At 36.5% G+C, this 19010-nt stretch overlaps 1 protein-coding gene across 1 annotated transcript in view; it reads left to right on the top strand.

Moving 5' to 3' along the window:
- LOC132103286 (RNA-binding motif, single-stranded-interacting protein 3) overlaps positions 1 to 19010 on the top strand; it is a 130831-nt gene that overhangs the window by 77258 nt on the left and 34563 nt on the right. Inside the window, exons 5-6 of the mRNA XM_059508260.1 lie at positions 11465 to 11622; positions 13030 to 13109. Of these exons, the coding sequence (XP_059364243.1) occupies positions 11465 to 11622; positions 13030 to 13109 (238 nt within the window). The remainder of the gene's footprint in view (positions 1 to 11464; positions 11623 to 13029; positions 13110 to 19010) is intronic.

Below are 19010 nucleotides of genomic sequence, written 5' to 3'. Positions count from 1 at the left end.
GTGAAAATTTCTTAATACAGCATATTTGATTCCATTTTAACATGTATACTGCCCACATTTTAACTAATTTAACAAACATTTCATAATCAAAAGTTAAACATTTAGAAGCAAACAAAATCCATATTTCATTTCCATTATAGGCTAATAAGTTGGCTGTAACAAAGTTGCTACTGTAGTAGTACTTTGTACTTGTCCTTTTACTCAAGTAATTTTGAAAATGAATAGACCTACTTATAATTTTACTGGAGTAATATATTATTGGGGTATCTGTACTTTTACTCAAGTACTTGATTTGTGGGACACAGCCTGATTATTATAGTGTTTTTTTGCGTATAACTGTTCAGAAGTAGTTATTTCATAGTTATTTTTCTTGGACCTTAACTAGTAGATAATTAATAGTAGTTCTTCAGGAGGTATGACAGAATATATTAGTTACTGATTGGCTAACTGTTACTTAACACAATCATAAAATTATATTACATACTGATTAATTAACACATTTTTCTTAGTAGTTAACAGTAGTGAGTTAAGTGTTAATGAATAATCACTTGTTAGTTCTTCAATAATTCCTTATTAGTAATGTAGTAAGTAAGAAACAGTATTCTAAAGTGTTACCGGCAGCAACACTCTTAAAAATAAAGGTTCTTTATTGGACTCTATGAAGTTTTAACATTCATGGAAATTTTGATATTTTAAATTTTCCAAAAACTGTTCACTTAAAGGTTCTTTGGGCAACCATAATGTTTCTTTTATGGAAATTGCTGCAAAAAAACCTTTTCAAACCTATATTTTTAAGAGCGGAGCCATGATCTTTGCAGCACTACCTAGCATACAATATAGTTTAAAATATCTATAACAAAGTGATAGCACAGAGATGCCCGTCGGCCTGTTCTTTACATCACATTGCATCCGATACTAACGCATCCTCAGTTGTACTTTACTGTTTAGCTTAGCCATTCTCTTTCACTCTAAGAGTCTTTGCTTCCTGCTGTATTACATTTACAGATAAAATCAGCTGCTCATTTACTACTAAGCCTCTAAAGGTGTCAAGCTCAAGGGATTTGGTGCTCTGTTACTCTGTCGATCACTGGGAGAAAACTGGGAAATTAACTTGAGCCAAACTCTGTGTAATTATAGTTCTCTAAGACTGAGACCAGTTGCATTTAAATTCTTTGCAGCCAAAATCAATCATATATGTTCCGTTGTCAGTTAATTGGAATATATTGTGCTACTATAAAAACAATACAAGCATGGCAACTATAGCAGCCAAGACTATAGTTGAAATAGTGTTTTTACAATGTAGCTTTCTCTGAATATGTGAGAACTGTTCTCATACTTGCTCACTTTTTATGGTTCTCTGATCTGAATAGCTCTTCAGAGGCTGCTGACCTTTTTTGGATGTGCCAAAGGCAATTCAGTCCCTGTTACACTATCTATAACATGACTGCATTTCACCAAGGCTTTACGTTATTCACAAGGCACGCTTGGAACAGGGTGTCCGGCCAGATGCTTCTCTCATGTTGTTTCAGTCACGGAGCGGATAAGAAGGGTCCGCAGAGAGCACGGTTTCCCGGCAGACGCCCTCCTCATCCAGGTCTGGTCCAGGCCACCTCTACCACTCCTCCCACCAGCTGATGTGGTGTGGAAAGGTCCTGACGCCTTGCGGCCTAGTCTGCATTCCTGCCCAATTACATCCAGCCCCAGCTGACTTCCATTAGACTTGATCACAGCCCCGAGACAAGAAGGAAGGGGGTGTTTTGGAGGCTGTGAGTATGTGTAGTAGAAGTTATGAGTCAGAGCAGTGGTGAAAGGTTCACTAGCGTATATGATCTCACAACAACCATAACAAAACCATTAAAGACACAGTTTCACTTTTCGGCAGCTTTTTGGGACGCTGTGATGGGAAACAATATCGTATTATTGGCTTGTGTTGTCATGTGTAGTAACTTCATAGCCACATGAGACAGTATGAGATCAGAGTGGAACCCGGCACCACACATGAGAGAAGTGAGGGTGAGCTACAAAATAAACCATACAGTAGTTCAGTAGTATCATTTTATTTAAGTATAATTAATATCAGTTAAATAATTGTTAATTATTATTATTAATGTTTAATATAATGTAGATATTATAAATATCTAAATATATCTCAGTCTGATATCAATGACAATTGCATTATCGTAACTGTTGGAAGTTGGTATGGTCAAAGCCTCATTTCAAGAATCTTCTGTCTATTTGATTATTAAATGATTATGATAAATTCAGCAAACTGTACTTTTATCCCTCACAGCATCACTTTCATTAGTGTCAAATAAAATACGGCACTCTCATTCACATCTACACCCCCTAGATGATCATCCTCAGTGACCAACATTTAGATTTCATTGCATTTGGTTCATGAATTCATGTAAACATAAGTCATCAACAACACACATGCACAAAGTGGGACTTTTGTGAAAGTGAAAAAGTGACGTGACATTCAGACAAGTATGGTGACCCATACTCAGAATTTGTGCTCTGTGCACACACACACACAGAGCAGTGAACACACACACACACTGTGAACACACACCCGGAGCAGTGGGCAGCCATTTATGCTGCGGCGCCTGGGGAGCAGTTGGGGGTTCGATGCCTTGCTCAAGGGCACCTCAGTCGTGGTATTGCCGGCTCGAGATTCGAACCCACAACCTTAGGGTTAGGAGTCAAACTCTCTAACCACTAGGGCACGACTTCCCCAAAGGTCTGTCTTCTATTGTTATTGAACATTTTTATTCAGAGATAATTCTACTTTTTACAGGATAGAATCTACCTGCACCCCGTACTGTATCTTTCTGCATTTTTAGATTCTCATTAAGACATTATTTGGTATGTTTATTAAGCTTCTGTCATCATGGGGGCCCTTGGCTGCTGTAGGTGATTTTCAGGTTTTACTGTCCTTGTGGGGACATTTGTCTCACACACAAACACACACACAATCCCACATGGTTCAGCCATAGAGGTGCTGCACACTTTCACAGTTAGAAAATAATAAACTAGAAAAATCTCAATAGCATAATCCCCCCCCCGCCCAAAAAAAAGAACCTATTATTCGCTTTAGGAAATAATTTCATTTAGTTCTCCTGTATAAGCATTGCTTTTTTGCCAGTGTCCCAGTAATACATCAAATAAACGGCCTCCCAGGGTCTCGTTTTTTAAATGTTCCCACATCTGTTCGCCCAGAATGCCATTGCTAAAGCCGCTTTCTGATGCAGTCCCTCACCCGGAGCTGTCAGAATGATTTCTGCCTGTTCTCACTCTCCCCTCTATCTCACCTACTCTTTTTATTTATTTATATGGGAACATTTAGGGCATATTTTTAATGCTGAGCCTCATCCATGACTGTGGTTCAGTATAGGGTCAAACATAGTCATATGCGCATTACATAGAACCACTTCTTGCGGGTAGCTCATAAAATAACCACCCCACATTCAAATCTGTTCTTTCTTACCATTTTATATCAGGGATTTCAGACTTGAACTCTTTCCCAAAACCTAGTGAGCCTCTACTGCATCTACAGGCAGCAGCATCCTAACTGACATGAAACTACATGATTTAATTAGAAATCCTGAAAGAATAATAATAGATTTTATATAAAATAATAAAATGGTACATTTACACTAATCATGTCATTAGATAAAATAAGTTATATAAAAAAATTTAAATAGCATGTTTGTTATTAATAAATTTTAAGTTGTTTAATAATTAAATATGTTGTGTGTGCAAAAAAAGTGTGTATGTGTGAAAAAAAAATATGATGGCAATTTAATATATGAATATATTACATGTGAATGTATATAATGGAAATGTAATTAATCTTGTTAAAATTACTTCAATTATTAAAGGGATAGTTTACCCAAAAATGAAACCGTTGTCTTCATTCACTCACCCTCACGTTGTTCCAAACCTGTATGGATTTATTTGCTTCTGTTGAAGACAAAAGAAGATATTTTCAAGAATGTTGGTAAACAAAGAGTTGCTGGTTATTGACTCAGTTTTAAATAATTTTATTTGTTTTGTTTTTTTACTTAAATAGTCAGATTTTTTAGATACTTTTCTGTGTTGAATAATATATATATATACATATTTTATTATTATTATTATTATTATCAAGTATATTTTAGGCAAATTCTCCTGTTTTATTAGCCATATTGTTGCACACTGGAGTGCATTCTGATTGCATTCCCTGCAAAGGATCCCTGAGATGCTGATTTTGGCAAAAACAAGAGACAGGACAAAAGCCAAGTAAAAGTTGCTTACGTTTTGAAATGTCTTTCACATCAGGAGTGCGCCTGTGATGCCTTAAAATGCTGCTTACAAAAGCAGCTCACTATATATATATATATATATATAGTATTTTTTTTTTTTTTGGAACAGCACGTTTAACATTGCCGTCCAGTCAGACTCTAACCGTATTGTTACAAATGCACAAAATATCTGATGTTGTATCTTGCCGGTTTGACTGTTCCTTCTCTTTGTTTTGCTCATTTAGTTTTTGTTTTGCTTTGTTTTTTCAAGATTGAGTTCTTTGAGATTGATTCAAGCTTTGCTGGCAGCCTGTGTTTGTTGCTACCCATAATTCACTGCTCTACCTCATGACAGACAGCACTGCTCTGGATCGGCCGCTATGGCTTTGTGATGGATTACTCCAGACTAAATGCATCGCTAAAGATGCACACACACAACCTTTTTGAATTGTTAACCAATTTTTGTGAAGCAGGTTAAACACACAAAAATGCATGGAGCACAACACACCTAATCTTTTATAAACATTATATACCAAATTACATACACATATTCATCACACAAATACACGGTGAGTCACACAAACAACAAATGTGGCCCCCTCTGGTTAGGCCTCTTTAACAAGGTAATGCATCATAAATTCATTTGGCTCAGAGTAAACATTGTTGGAAAATGAGAGTGATGGATGGGTGCCATGGGGAGGAGAGCCACAAGCTCCTGAGACCAAGTGTGTGTGAAAGACAGACTGCCGCTCTGTTCATAAAACTAGCAAGCTTTTTAGGGCATTGTAGGCGCGTTACTGACACTAAGGTTGTTCTGGTAGGTAGGGAACTTAATTATTCTGCCTTAAAAGGCATCTTTACTGAGTCTGTAACGAAGTACTGTGCACTAGCCCATCTAGTGTATGAACTTTATTTTAACTTATTTCAGGTGGTTGTCAAGGCAACATCTGCACTAATTCTGATTCAAATTTTTGTTTAGTTGAAGATTTTTATATAATATTCATATTATTTCAACTTTGTTTCAAATAACAAATGTGTTTAATAGTTTTAGTTTAACAATAATAATTTTTTGTTTTCACCAAATTCTAAGTCAGCATGTGATGAAATACATCACAGAATGCATTGCAATAAGCCCAGAAAAAAAATAATAATTCCAAGATGGCAGACAAAGCAAGAGAAATGTATTACTTTTACTCATTTAATACAGAAATGTATCCATACTAATATATATATATATATTTATTAATTTGATTATGCTTTTCAGATTATTGCATCATATCTCTTACTGCATCGAGCTAAGTTTTCTGTGCATTCAGCAGTATGAAGTGAAGTGCTATTTTCAAACAGAAGCTGCGCATGTAGAGTGTTCCAAATCACTCACTTATAAGGGTTCTGTTTCATTTAGAATGCTGCCCTATAAGGCAGCTGTCCATGTTGGGAGGTTTTGGAATGGAGCGTGTCAGGTACTATATAATATATGATTGTGGGTGATTGTACAGACATGTTTTCAGTTCATGGGCTGCTAATCTTTATGGTGGTCATTCATTTAACTGTGAAGAGACCTTTGAGAGAGAGGGAATAAAGGGGAAAAAACCTGCCTGAAAAACAGCAGGAGAGCGAGAATAACCAGGCTGTAAAGTGTGATATCCCACTGCAGCGACCATGCTGCTACAGGAGACTTGCATTTTCCATTTTGGGATTCAGCTGCGTTTGCACCGAAGACACTGACAGTCTCAGCACCTTTACACCTTCAGCCTGGCACAAACACGTGCTTTTTTTCATCCGTATCTGTAAATGTTGAAGGACGTGCCCACTTAAAATCCACTCTTGTCTCTTTTTCTGATAAAAACTCATTATTTCCACTTGCAGTTGCAATTATCGCTGCCCATTTTTACCCCCTCCATCCTCTTAAAATGAGCAGCAGCCCTGATGTGGTGATTAACTCTAAATTGCAACAGCTGTTGATGGCAACTTCAATTAAGTCTGCAGGCATCAATTTAGTGGCAATCTATAGCATTAGAGAGGTATCATCTTTTACCAGCCCTGTTAGCCACCCAATGGTGAAAGAAGCCTGTCACTCAGGCCTGCAAATTACTCGGATTTGTCGGAGAATAGAGTGTCTATTGCTTTTAGGTGGCTTTTCTATAGCGTATATGGGGTAGTCCAGCCTAATAGTGAAAGATGTGCTATCACTATTGCATCCTGAGCAATACATTTAACCTAAGGTCATGATTTGTGAAACAAAACATCATGCTGTTGAGTTTAAGGTTTTTTTGTGATCGATTTATTATTGACAGTGAAAGTAGTGAAGAGATGGGAAATCAGTTGTGGAGAAAGAAGTAGAAGGAACACACAAACACACAAAAGCACCAAAGTAACGGCATAGGGGTCATTAAAGTTTTTGAGGTTTCAACAAAGACTTTCATTTTGCAACATATAAATCATAATATATATATATATATAAATTAAAAATTTTAATTTAATTTATGCATTTAGCTCATTATTTCCACTTGCAGTTGCATATATAGAGTCTATGCAGTTGCATCGATATTATATATATATATATATATATATATATATATATATATATATATATATATATATATATAATATCTGTTCTGAATAAGACCCAGTTCTCAGTTTCCAGCACCTCCTTCTGGCTATGTTTAGGCATCATGCAACGACATCATTTCAAGAGAGGGAATAAGATGGAAATTGATCACCCGGCTGGTTTAGTGACAAACGACTCTTTATATGGTCCCACGGTGTTAATCGAAAGATGCTATCGATTTTATCATTCGTTTTATAACAGCCGTCATTGTAACATCCTAATGGTTCTTGTAGGCCTTCTATTCTTTCCCAACCCTCCCTTTGGCCTTCACTGGCAGAGCTCCAACTAGAGCACTCTGTCCCTGTGGGCTAATCAGCTGAGCACAAGCCCGTTGGCTGGGCTGTTAGTTCTGGTTGTAATGCAGGCGGTGGGAATGTGTGTGAGCTTCCTAGCCCTGTTTAATATGTCCTCTCTCTGGAATGCTGAAACTCTTAAGTGCTGCTTCAGCATTGTAAACCATTGCGAGTACAGCTGCGATAGAAATATTGTGTGTAGAGCTTCGATAGCACCTGGACACCTGTATCAAACTTGCAATGGCAGATTCTCAGATGTACCATAGACAGACAGTCCATGCAAATGCATTAGTTTGCATGAAATGCTCTGCCCTTGACTTGGCTTCTCCTGCAGATGAAGTCTGTAACAAGAATCCTGGGCTCCAAACGGTTTAGATATTATTAAATATTTACATTACATTCATTAAGCATTTAAAAACTATTTATAGAGCCATCAGCAAGAGTAGCATGTTCCTCTTACAGTAGTTGTGAGAATGTACCGTGGTCTTTTTTTTGCTGAGCTCCTGTTAGAGAGAGTAAAAGAAAGCGTGCTGACTGTTTAGTGATGTTGTGAGCAGTGCCAGAGCTGTCCGACAGGAGACACAGAGGTCTAGGTGAGATCTGGATTGGTATGACATTCACAGATGCTTGCTGAAATCCCCATCGCTCAGTTCTGGGAAAGGCAGCAGCGAGGAAAGAACAAACTCTGGATGTTTGTTGCACTGTGTCATAGGGAAACTGCTTTTTACTTAGTCCCTGTGGTGACAATAAACCTTTTTTATTTTTTTTATTTTTTTTTTGAACACTGCAGGCCAGGAACAAACATTTTATGTAATTTTTTTCTTCAATTTTTGTTTTGTTTTAATCTTTGATAATCTGTAAATATATAAATCATGTGATTAATACATACAATTAATTAACCTATTTCAGTTCTAATTAAGATATTTAGATTATTATTTAAATGGTCTTCTATAACAATACTATTTATTTAGAATGCTTGTATTTTATTTATTCTCTAAATGTTTTAGTTTATTCTGTAAATTTTATTAACGTATTCTCATCCATACTATTAAAGAATATGAATTTATGTAACTTTTTAAATATTTTTTAATTTAACTACACTTTATTTTCTTCTGTACTATTAGAATTATTTTTATTTAAACTTTATTTAAAATTTACATTTAATTCTATTCAAATAAAGTAAATATTTTTTCTATTCTGTTGTTTTTTATGTTCCTTTTAAATGCCTCTTTTTTTAAAGATAAATTGAACCTAGCTCAAAAAGTTAATTTGTGACTTTATACTGTTTTATAAACTAAAAATGGTAACACTGAGAAATATTTTTCACAAAGTGGTGTAACTTTATCTAATTATATCAGACAATGCAAAACCCATTCATTTAGGAAGCTGTGGACATGTGAGTATCAGTGTGTGTGTGTGTGTGTGTGTGTGTGTGTGAGAGAGAGAGAGAGAGAGAGAGAACAGTTGCTCATATATACTCAGCTCCACTGATGAGTTACTCATGACTGTATAAGTAACTAGAATATAGTAGGCTATTCTTTTCCTTTTATCTAATTTATTTTTGCCCATTTTTCATAGTAAATGGTCAAAGGTAGACTCTGAAGTGTACAGTATATTTGATCAGTTCAGATGCTCTGTTTACCATGACCAAACCACTTTTCATATTCTGTAAGGTGAAAGGCATTAGAGCTTACATTGGAGACATTGTGTCCTCAGGTTATGACGAAGACCCACATACATATGCTCATCTAAGGTTTCAAAACAGAGCCCGAGGAACAAAACACGGCCTTGTCCTCCACACTGAATCATTTTGGAAGCATACTGATCCTTGGATGTATATATCACATTCACACACACACACCCAGCTCTGTTTTCATTCTTGTTCGGGGGCCTGAAGGAAGGGCCAGTGTTTTCATTTCATATTCATAAATCATTCATACATCTCACCACATCAGTCCTTTAGAAAATCAGCCCTTTGTCTTTATATTGAGATTCCAAATATCGTATATTTTCCCATCCACATCACAGATGTAATCCAGCCGCCTGTCACTCTTTCCCGACTCTCAGCTTTGACGAGAGTGACACATTTATGAGATATTTTCACTGAGCTCTTATTCTTCTGTATATCTGAGGCTTTGGCTCTCTAATGCAATTAAATCGATTTTTCAGACTGAGAATGAGAGTCCAATTTGAAACGTTAACCCTTGGCCCCCTGGGAAGCAGGTAGCCCCTTTTAAAGTGGTGGCACTGAAGGTATTTCCAGATGAAACTTGTTTTAGGATTCAGCTTACATTCAGTTTTGAAACTTAATTAGACTGTAAGTGTTTTACATAGAGATATGAGGTCATTTCAATATGTACCAGGTTTAATCTGTGATTTTATTGCCAATTCTAAATGGAAATGTCAATATTTTTTTTCCCCCAGGAGAAAATTATAGGCTATGCTTCTGAAGTTTTGTCATTTTAAACAAGGACTAATTTAAGGCTGCATTTATTTATTTATAATACAGTAAAAACAATATTATTGTGAAATACTATTACTGTTTCAAATAACTGTTTTCTTTTAAATTTGTCTTTGTGATGGCAAAGCTGAATTTTCAGCATCATTATTCCAGTTTTCAGTGTCACATGATCCTTCAGAAATCATTCATGCTGATTTGCTGCTAAAAAACAAACAAACAAAAAAACATGTATTATTATTATTATTATTGAAAACAGTTGCTTATTTTTCTTCTTTTGCAGGATTGGTTGATCTTTGCTATTTAGAAGTGTTTGTTTCCTTTTCTTCAAAAAGGAAGAAAAATCATACGCAAACAGAGTGTTTGCATTACAGGTTACTGCTCTCAAGTCTATCGAAATGTTAAAAACATAAGTGTACGCTTTCATACAACTACCTGTGAATGTTAATGAGATTGCATTGGTGCTTCTATAACGATGATCATCCAGATGCATGAGTTTTATCACAGAGGACCCATACAAATTGTTCTTTTATGGATGTCACCCTGACAAACAATTGCCTTCCGAATAGTGCTTTATATGCTGTTGTTTGTTTGCACTTTCCATGATTAAATATTTTAAGAAGTTTTTATTATCTCTTATTAGCATTTTTTACATTGTTTAGTTTAAAACCATAGCGGTCCTCCTTACAAACAGCGTTTGATTTCTCACTTGAAATGCTCTGCGTGGGGTGTTCAATAACCCGTTTGGATCTCAGTCAGTGAATGAGAGCGTAGAGAACATCTGGTGTGTGAGGAGATATCATAAAGCAAACTACAGTTGCTCTTTTAATCACTTTCACTTAATGAAAGAGTGATGGTCTCCTGCAGGGTCGAACAGAATTCTGTTTTCATCTATTTCAAAAAGCAATTTTGGCTGTGATGTCAAAGCTGAATTTTCAGCAGTCATTGCTCCAGTCTTCAGTGTCACATGATCCTTCAGAAATCATGCTACTTTAATATGCGGATTTGGTTCCCCAAAAAATATTTGAAAAAAATACTAAAAGTGTGTGTGTTTTCTGGAAACATATAATGCTATGAAATAAGCCTTTGCAAGAGTTGCCCGTTTTATTCCAGAAATGTTTTAAATGTAATTTCCGCTATAGAATGTTATCAAATTAATTTGAGATTTTATGTAAATAAAATTTTTTCTTTACAGTGTGTGATTTTCTTCTGCACATTTTAGCCTGGGCTTCAAAGAGACAGTATGTTCTCTTAGTTTGCAAGTGCTTTAATGCTGCTCATTTTGGTCTTTGCACACACGCACATCAAAACCACTTCAACAACAGGCATACAGTGTCTGTTTCGTGTGCGCTGTCCTCTCAGACCCCCATTAGCTAGCCTCAGTGTCTCTAGAAGAGGCCATCAACACAAAAATGGATTCCACCAGTGCGTGAGTGAGAGACAGGTAGAGATGTACCCATCTAAGGCCCTCCAGGATTTTGTAGTTCTCTATTTACACAGCTTTCAGCTTTAATAACTCACTCTTTCAGTCTCCTCTCTATCCTGGGTTTCTCATGTCACCAAAAACAGCATGGAGGATCAGACCAAAGCACCCATAGGATGGTTGTTTTTTTCTGAGACACTTTGTAAACAAGGAATCCTCAACTGTACTGTGTTTCGTTGCGTCTAGCGCGTTCCTGGACAATTTATATATCACTCAGAAGGCCACGTCCCATCTCTTTTGCAACCAGAGTTTATACAGATAATTTTAAGTCTGAATATGTGTGACTCCATGACAATTGACATTTCTAATGTTTGACTGCGTGTGTTCTCTTCACAGCAACAGGAGCAGGACCCCACTAACTTGTACATCTCTAACCTCCCGGTTTCAATGGATGAACAAGAGCTGGAGAACATGCTGAAGCCCTTTGGACATGTCATCTCCACACGGATACTCCGAGATGCCAACGGGGTCAGCCGAGGGGTCGGCTTTGCCAGGTAACCTTGACAACCGACACTCTCTTTGGCACATGCAAGACTAGCCAGAGAGTTTGTTCAAGAGGATACATATAAAAGCATCCCTCAGTTTCTTTCTTTTCCAGCTTTTCTCCCTTTCTTTGTATGGCGCGTGTGGGGTGGGTTGGCTGGTTTTCAGGGTCAATGGCTATGTAAGAGATCCCAGCAGAGGATGTGTGTGTGTGTGTGTGTGTGTGTGCCAGCCAGGCAATTAGCCGTTCAGCCATGATTCGGTGAGCAGATCTGAATGGGGCTGAACAGAGGAGAGGAGGCACTCCAGAGAGCACAGACTAAATCAGAACGGCAGAATACCCCTACCGTTCTTTATTTTCCCTCTTACTGTACGCTCGCTCTACCACTCTCCTCTCATTCTCTAAATTAACATATAAGTATGTTTTCATAATTCAAGGAACTTTAACATCCAGAAGGTTAAAACGAAGAGATTTCAACCTATTTTTTGGTATATGAAGATCACATTCAAACAGGGAACAGTTTGTCAAGCCTTCATCGTTAATTTGAGCACTTTTTTAAAATTTGATTATGTCTCAGTGTATTCAGTTTTAATTGGTGTACCTTTGAACCTAGACACAGACTTTCAGTCCTAATAGAAAAAATATTAGTATAACATTATGAATTTTTGATTTAAAACAATGTTTTATATTGCTTAAAAACATAAGCATAAGTAATTTCTGTTTGTTTATTTATTTATTTGTTGTCCATCATAATTTTTTTTATAATTTGTCAAAAGTTATTGTATTTGTTTATCATAGAGACTAGACATGTCAGTGGAGAACAGGTTGATGTGAAATATGAGACATGTAATATGGAGAAAACAAAGAAAAATCAAGTTAAATGTCACTTGTGAGCAGAACGTTGTTGTTTTGCATAATTTCTAATCATGTTGTTGCTGTACATTTGTCAGTTTATTCAAAAGTGTGAAAATATTATTAATCTGTGTATTAAGTATTCATAAAATGTTTGCTGTGAGATTAGCCTCATAATGGAGTCAACCATTTCCTTTCAACTGCATAATGTTATCAAACCAAATTAAAATACATTATTTTAAATGTGGAGGAAATTGCATTTGTTGATTCTGAAAAAAAAAAATGAAAGAAAGAAAAAGGCAGAACATTTCCTGTGATGAATGTATATCCACTGTTGGAAATTGTAAGTAGACCAATTAGTGAAAGTGTGTTTTAATAGAGTTCATTTTCTAGTCCACAGGGCCAAACATGTCCATAGCTGAAGAAACGCCATAAAGCAGATTTTTAAGAAGCTAAATCTGTTCGGTTTTCAATGGGATTTCACTGCGGTCTTTATAAACTTTATGACTTTAATTCTGATTTGCCTCATGCTGTGTGTTTCACTTCGCTTCTCTTTCTGTCACAGAATGGAGTCCACCGAGAAATGTGACGTGGTGATTCAACATTTCAATGGAAAGTTCCTTAAAACCCCACCAGGAGTGCCAGGCAAGTGTTAACAACCCAGTGTGTTCTAACAATATTGTGTCCTAAGCCGGTGCAAAACGATAAAGTGACAATCACCAAGACATTTTGTTGCCCACTTGTTGTCTATTTTCACAGTTCTGTCCACACTAAAATCTCATTGCTCTGAAGTTCTGAAGTCCCTCTCCATAGCTGTATATTAAAGGAATAGTTCAGCCAAAAATGACAATCTGTCATCCCTCACGCTCCCTCATGTTGTTCCAAACCCATATGTTTTTGTGAGTAAATGATAACAGAAATCTCTTTTTTTATTAACTGTCCTTTTGAATATTAAATACGTTCTGATTTTTGATTCATCTAAATTCATCAAAACTCAACATGTCAAGCTTTAGATATATACTAAACCCATAAGCTCAGTTGGATCCTAAGCTCTCGTGTGAGGACGCACACGTCCCCCCACTTTGAGTCACTCTGCTCATCAGCTTCATATGACAGGATCTGATTTATAGGTTGATTAAGGTTTAATTTAAGCCTGGTGTGCCTGAAGAAAACAGTGCACAGAGGGCATCAGAATATACTGCATATAGCCTACTAGAGACAAACATTTATACTGAAGACAGCATTTAGAACACATTTAACTTACATTACCTGACGTATATCAGAGCGATACAGTATATAAGTGAGATGTGATGTAGGATGGGACTTGATTTTATCTAGCCACATTAAATTGGGTTGTAAAAACTGGGCTGTGATGTTATTGGTTGGCATTATGTTTTGGCTTTATTCCAAAATAATTTCAAATGCCAAATGTGTTAAGTCGCTGGGGTATATTTTTTGCAATAGCCAAAAAAAAAGTGTTTGGGTCAAAATGATCAATTTTTCTTTTATGCACAAAAACATCATTAGGATATTAACTAAAGATCATGTTCCATGAAATTATTTTGTACATTTCCTACCAAATATATCAAAACCAAATTTTTTATTAGTAATATGCATTATAATTAGATTCCAGATTTTGAAATAGTTGTATCTCAGCCAAATATTGTCCTATGCTAACATACCATAAATCAAAAGAAAACTTATTAATTAATTGTTATTGATGTACTGGATATATCAAGAAATTGACCCTTATGACTGCTTTTGTGGTCCAGGGTCACAAATGTGTTATTAGATTTTGCTGATTTTTCTTTGCAGGAAAATTCTGATTACAGTCTTAATTGACAGCATTTGTGACATAATGCTGATTGCAACAAATATTTATTTCCACTTGTCCCTCCTTTTCCTAGGAGGACAAAAGTGAACAGGGCCAATCTGTAAACATTAAAGGGGTCATATGATGCTTTTTTAAAGATCATTATTTTGTGTATTTGGTGTTAGTTACAGAATATGTTGACATGCTTTAATGTACAAAAAACACATTATTTTTCAAATACTGTACATTATGTCCTCTATGGCCCGCCTCTCTCAAACGTGTAGTTTTCTACAAAGTCCCTCCTTCCGACAGGCACAGTCTTCTCTGATTGGCCAGCTGACCCAGTGCATTGTGATTGGCCGAACACCGCAAGCACTCTCTAGAAATGTAATGCCCCTTTCCTTAATCGCGAGCTTCATCTTTCAAAATAAATGTAAAGACAGTTAATAATGTCCTTATAGTTTTACCATCAGTTTAAGCCCGAAAGAGGAACAGAGTTGCGTGAAAGACACAGTGATGAAGCTTGTATGTGTCTGCAGTACATAAGCCACAGACGGTTAAGACAGCTGACTCCACTGTGTTTGATCTTGTCTGTCTCTCTCTCACACACACACACACACACACACACACACACACACACACACAACGTGCAAAACTCCGCATTTGAACATTCAATAGCAAATACTTAAACTAATAACAAAACATACTTAACAGTAGCACATTTAGAAGCGCCAGATTGTAGTAGCAAGTCAGAATTACCTCCTCTCCTAGGTTCATAAAACAGTCGTCCATAAAATGCGTTGCTGTTCTGTTATAAGTAATCTTAAAGATTCCTAAATGTATCTACTTTCAGAAGGCCAAATAAAGTGCTTTTGCTTTCACCTAGATACACACAGCATTTTCCTGAAACGGCTGCTTCAACACTAACTGCGGTTACTGAAACCAGCCTTCTTTCTTTGTGTGAACATTTGGGCAGCATTACTCAAATATTTCAACAAAGTGACGTAGACATGTGGGGGCGTGTTTGAACGAGCTGTTTTAGGAGGGCATGGCAGAGTCTTAACTTTGATAAAGAATATCTCTTTGGATTTGAGACTTTAATCTTTGCAACTTTACAGATCTTCTTTATGCACCAAGAGCTTGTAACACTCCAAATAGTAAGGAAAAGTTTAAATTGCATCATATGACCCCTTTAAAATACTTTCAAAGTTTCAAAGTATAGTCACAAGACATAAACCACGGTTATTGAAGTCTTGCCCTGGAGGGCCAATGCGGTGCAAATTATTTTGGTAATTTTTAAAGAAAACGATGGGAAATAATTCAAAATTACTTTCCATGGTCATCAACATTATGCTGATTGAACCTGTATTGAACTCAGGTTTATTCCTTTAAATAAGCAAACACTCAATAGCTCAAAAAGAACAGAGACATTTGTTAAGTGAATTCTGTCGCCTTTAACAACCACACAAACTTTATATCACAGGCACACACCCAAATGTGTAAACAATGTTGTTTGATGGTGTAGTTTTGCAAAGCTCAGGGTATTTTCCTCAGTGATGTGCTTGGTGTTTGTTCCCCTGCTGTTGCGGAGCTTTCTTGTTTCCCTTAGAGAGAGAAAATGTGAGCAAAGGCAATAGAAACAGCTGGAGAGGTTAGGGTGGATGAGAGAGAGAATCTGCGATTCCTGTTGGATGCAGTAGGTGTGTGTGTGTGTGTGTGTGTGTGTCTTCTGTTTGAAAGAGGCATAGGTATAGGCAGAGGGCTTGGGGGGGGGGGGGGTGTAAAAGCAACTGACAGGACAGAGAGAGAGAATAGGAAGAAAGAGATTGGAGAGGGCAGCCTGCAACTCTGGCAGTTGCTGTGTGATTTGTGGGGTGTAGCGTGCAGCTCGGTGTCAAACCCAAAGACAGAGGGATGATGGATGACTTCATCTATACACCTCTCTCTCTCTCTCTATTCTCAGTACTAAAAGACTCCTAGCCAACTCAGTCTTGTCTTTACCTTTACACTGTGTCTTAACCTGGTGCGACATGATAAAGCAACAACCGATAAAAATGTCTTCCATGTAAATCTGAGTCAACAAGTTATGAGCATTTTTCGGTCACTTGGTTTCTTTGTCTGTAGCTTTGTCCTGGCCTCGTCCACACTGAAATCTGACTGGTCTGAATAATAATGTATATTAATATAGTCTACCATTCAAAAGACTGGGGTCAGTAAGATTTTTATTTGTTTTTGAAAGAAGTCTTTTTTTGGCTCACCAAGACTGCATCTATTTGATCAAAGCATTAATATTGTGACATATTATTACAATTTAAACTAGCTGTTTTCTATTTGAATAGATGCAAATGTGTGCATGTAATGTAAAGCTGAATTTTCAGCATAACTCTTGTCGTACAGTAAGTGTCACATGATCCTTCAGAAATAAAATGTTGATTCACTTATTATCAATGTTGAAAACAGTTGTGCTGTTTAATATTTTGGTGGAAAATGTGATACTGTTTTCAGGATTTATTAAAAAAAGATTTATAGAAATATTTTGTATGGAAATATTTGTCAAATTACAAATGCCTTAACTGTGACTTTTCCCATCATGTATTTTAGGAATTAAAAAAAAAAATTATTTCAAAAGGAAATTTGAAAAAATCTTACTGAACCCAAACGTTTAAACAATAGTGTATGCATATTGAAAGTAAAAAATGATGTGGCAGTTTTGCTATCAGTATGAATAAACAAATGGTAAACATTTTGTTTCATTTGTTAACATCAGTTAAGGTATTAGTTAACATGAATTAACAATGAGGAATACATTTGTTACTGTATTTACTACTCTTTGTACGTTAGTTAATGAAAATACAGTTATTCAGAGTTTGTTCATGTTTGTCCACAGTGCGTTAACTAATGTTAACTAATACAACTTTTGATTTTAATAATCTATTGCTAATGTTGAAATTAACATTAGCTAAGGTCAATAAATGTTGTAGAAGTATTGTTCATGTTTTGTTCATGTTAACTAATACAGTTTACGGACTGTAAAGTGTTACCAAACAAATTAGATTGATGCTTGAGGGAACATTTTACTCTGAAATGAATATTCTGCGATTGCTCATACTAATGAAACTAGACTTTGTTTCTTTCTTGAAATGCAAAAGCAGATATTCAGAAGGCTGTACTCAATAATTTGAGTTGAACTCAAGAACGACTCATTTAGACAATCAAACAATGCTTCAAAAATATTTAGAATGACTCAGTCGCAAAATAAGTATCACTATGACTCATACTAACACACCAAGGAGAGAAAAGACTTAAATCTAACAATTTTCCTGACGTAAATCAATCCTATGGCTCTAGACAACTTAAAATATAGTGTACAGGCCATGTGGACCCTTTTTATGATGCTTTTGCTCCCAATCGACTGTAGAGAAAAAAAGCAGTGTGAACATTCTTTAAACCATCTCTTTTTCTCCATGAAAGTCATACAGGTTTAGAGCAACACAAGAGAGCATAAATAATGACAGATTTTTTTTTCATCCCTTCACCTGAAAAAGAAATGGCTTTTTCTGATAAATGAAAGGCAGAGAGTGAGAATGAGGTGATATTGTGCACTCTAAAGTCAGGAATATTGCTAAAGCCATAGCCAGCCTTCTGATAATGTATTCAGCCTTGAAAAGGAACCATGCATGTATTGATATCCAGGTTTAAAGCTCACCTCATCGATTTTCTTTCCCTCCCCTTCTCTTTTCCATCTTTATATCTCTCTCTCTGTACTATCTAGTGAGTGGATCACACGAGCATGTTTTGCACAAGTGGTTCCTCTTTAACTTGATGTGAGCTGAAGATTCTCTCAAACAGGTGTAGCGTTATTAAAACATCAGACATAAAATAAATCAAATCTGCAGTATTCTTTAACAGAAAAGCGTTACACACCTGCATCCACCTATGCTTCTTCTTATACAGATTTTATTAAAAAAAAAATTTATTTAAGGGAGGATAAAAAGAACCTCGTTTGTCTCTTAAAGGGATAGTTCACCTTAAAAAAAAACACAACAACTCTTTCTTCATTTACTCACCCTTATGTTGTTTCAAACCCGTATGACTTTCATGAAGCACTTGCTATCACTTGCTCTGTCGTTCTCCTCGTCTCTCTAGTCTCCATCTGCTGTAGGTGTGTGTTTGCTCATATGTTCTCCTGATCCAGCTTACTCAGGCTTTTCTAACAGGCCACGACGGGACATTTACATTTATTCATGTAGCTGACGCTTTTATCCAAAGCGACTTACATGAAAAATCAAGCCTGCATGCTCTCATAATTACACAGGCTCTTAGGCAACGTGCTGATGCTGGGGTAGATAATGATGACGATCGTGTAATGCCGTGACCCCTCCATCATGCACGAGCTCCTTGTCATGGGACGTCCAGTGCTCTTTCCGTTCTGCTGATCTTTTCTACATGCCCAGGTCAAGCCTGTTGGTTTTGTCTGGTCTTGGAGAGGGTTTCAGGCAATTTGGCCTTCTTCTCTCCGTCTCACCCTATTCATGAGCAAAGTGACCCGGGGGAAGTCTTAATGGTGTGGGGTTTGGAGATCACTGCATGGATATGCTGCCATAACACTATATACAAACATATGCATTCATTCTGGAATGATTTAGCTGATGGTAATTAAAGGTAAAATTTAGATGCAGGCACAGTTTCTTATTTACTGTGACACAAGAAAGAAGTAGTACTCTACACGAAAC

Source organism: Carassius carassius, chromosome 24 (assembly GCF_963082965.1).
Source record: "Carassius carassius chromosome 24, fCarCar2.1, whole genome shotgun sequence".
Lineage (NCBI taxonomy): Eukaryota > Metazoa > Chordata > Actinopteri > Cypriniformes > Cyprinidae > Carassius > Carassius carassius.
Note: the sequence above shows the minus strand (reverse complement) of the source record. Positions and strands in the feature narration are given on the sequence as shown.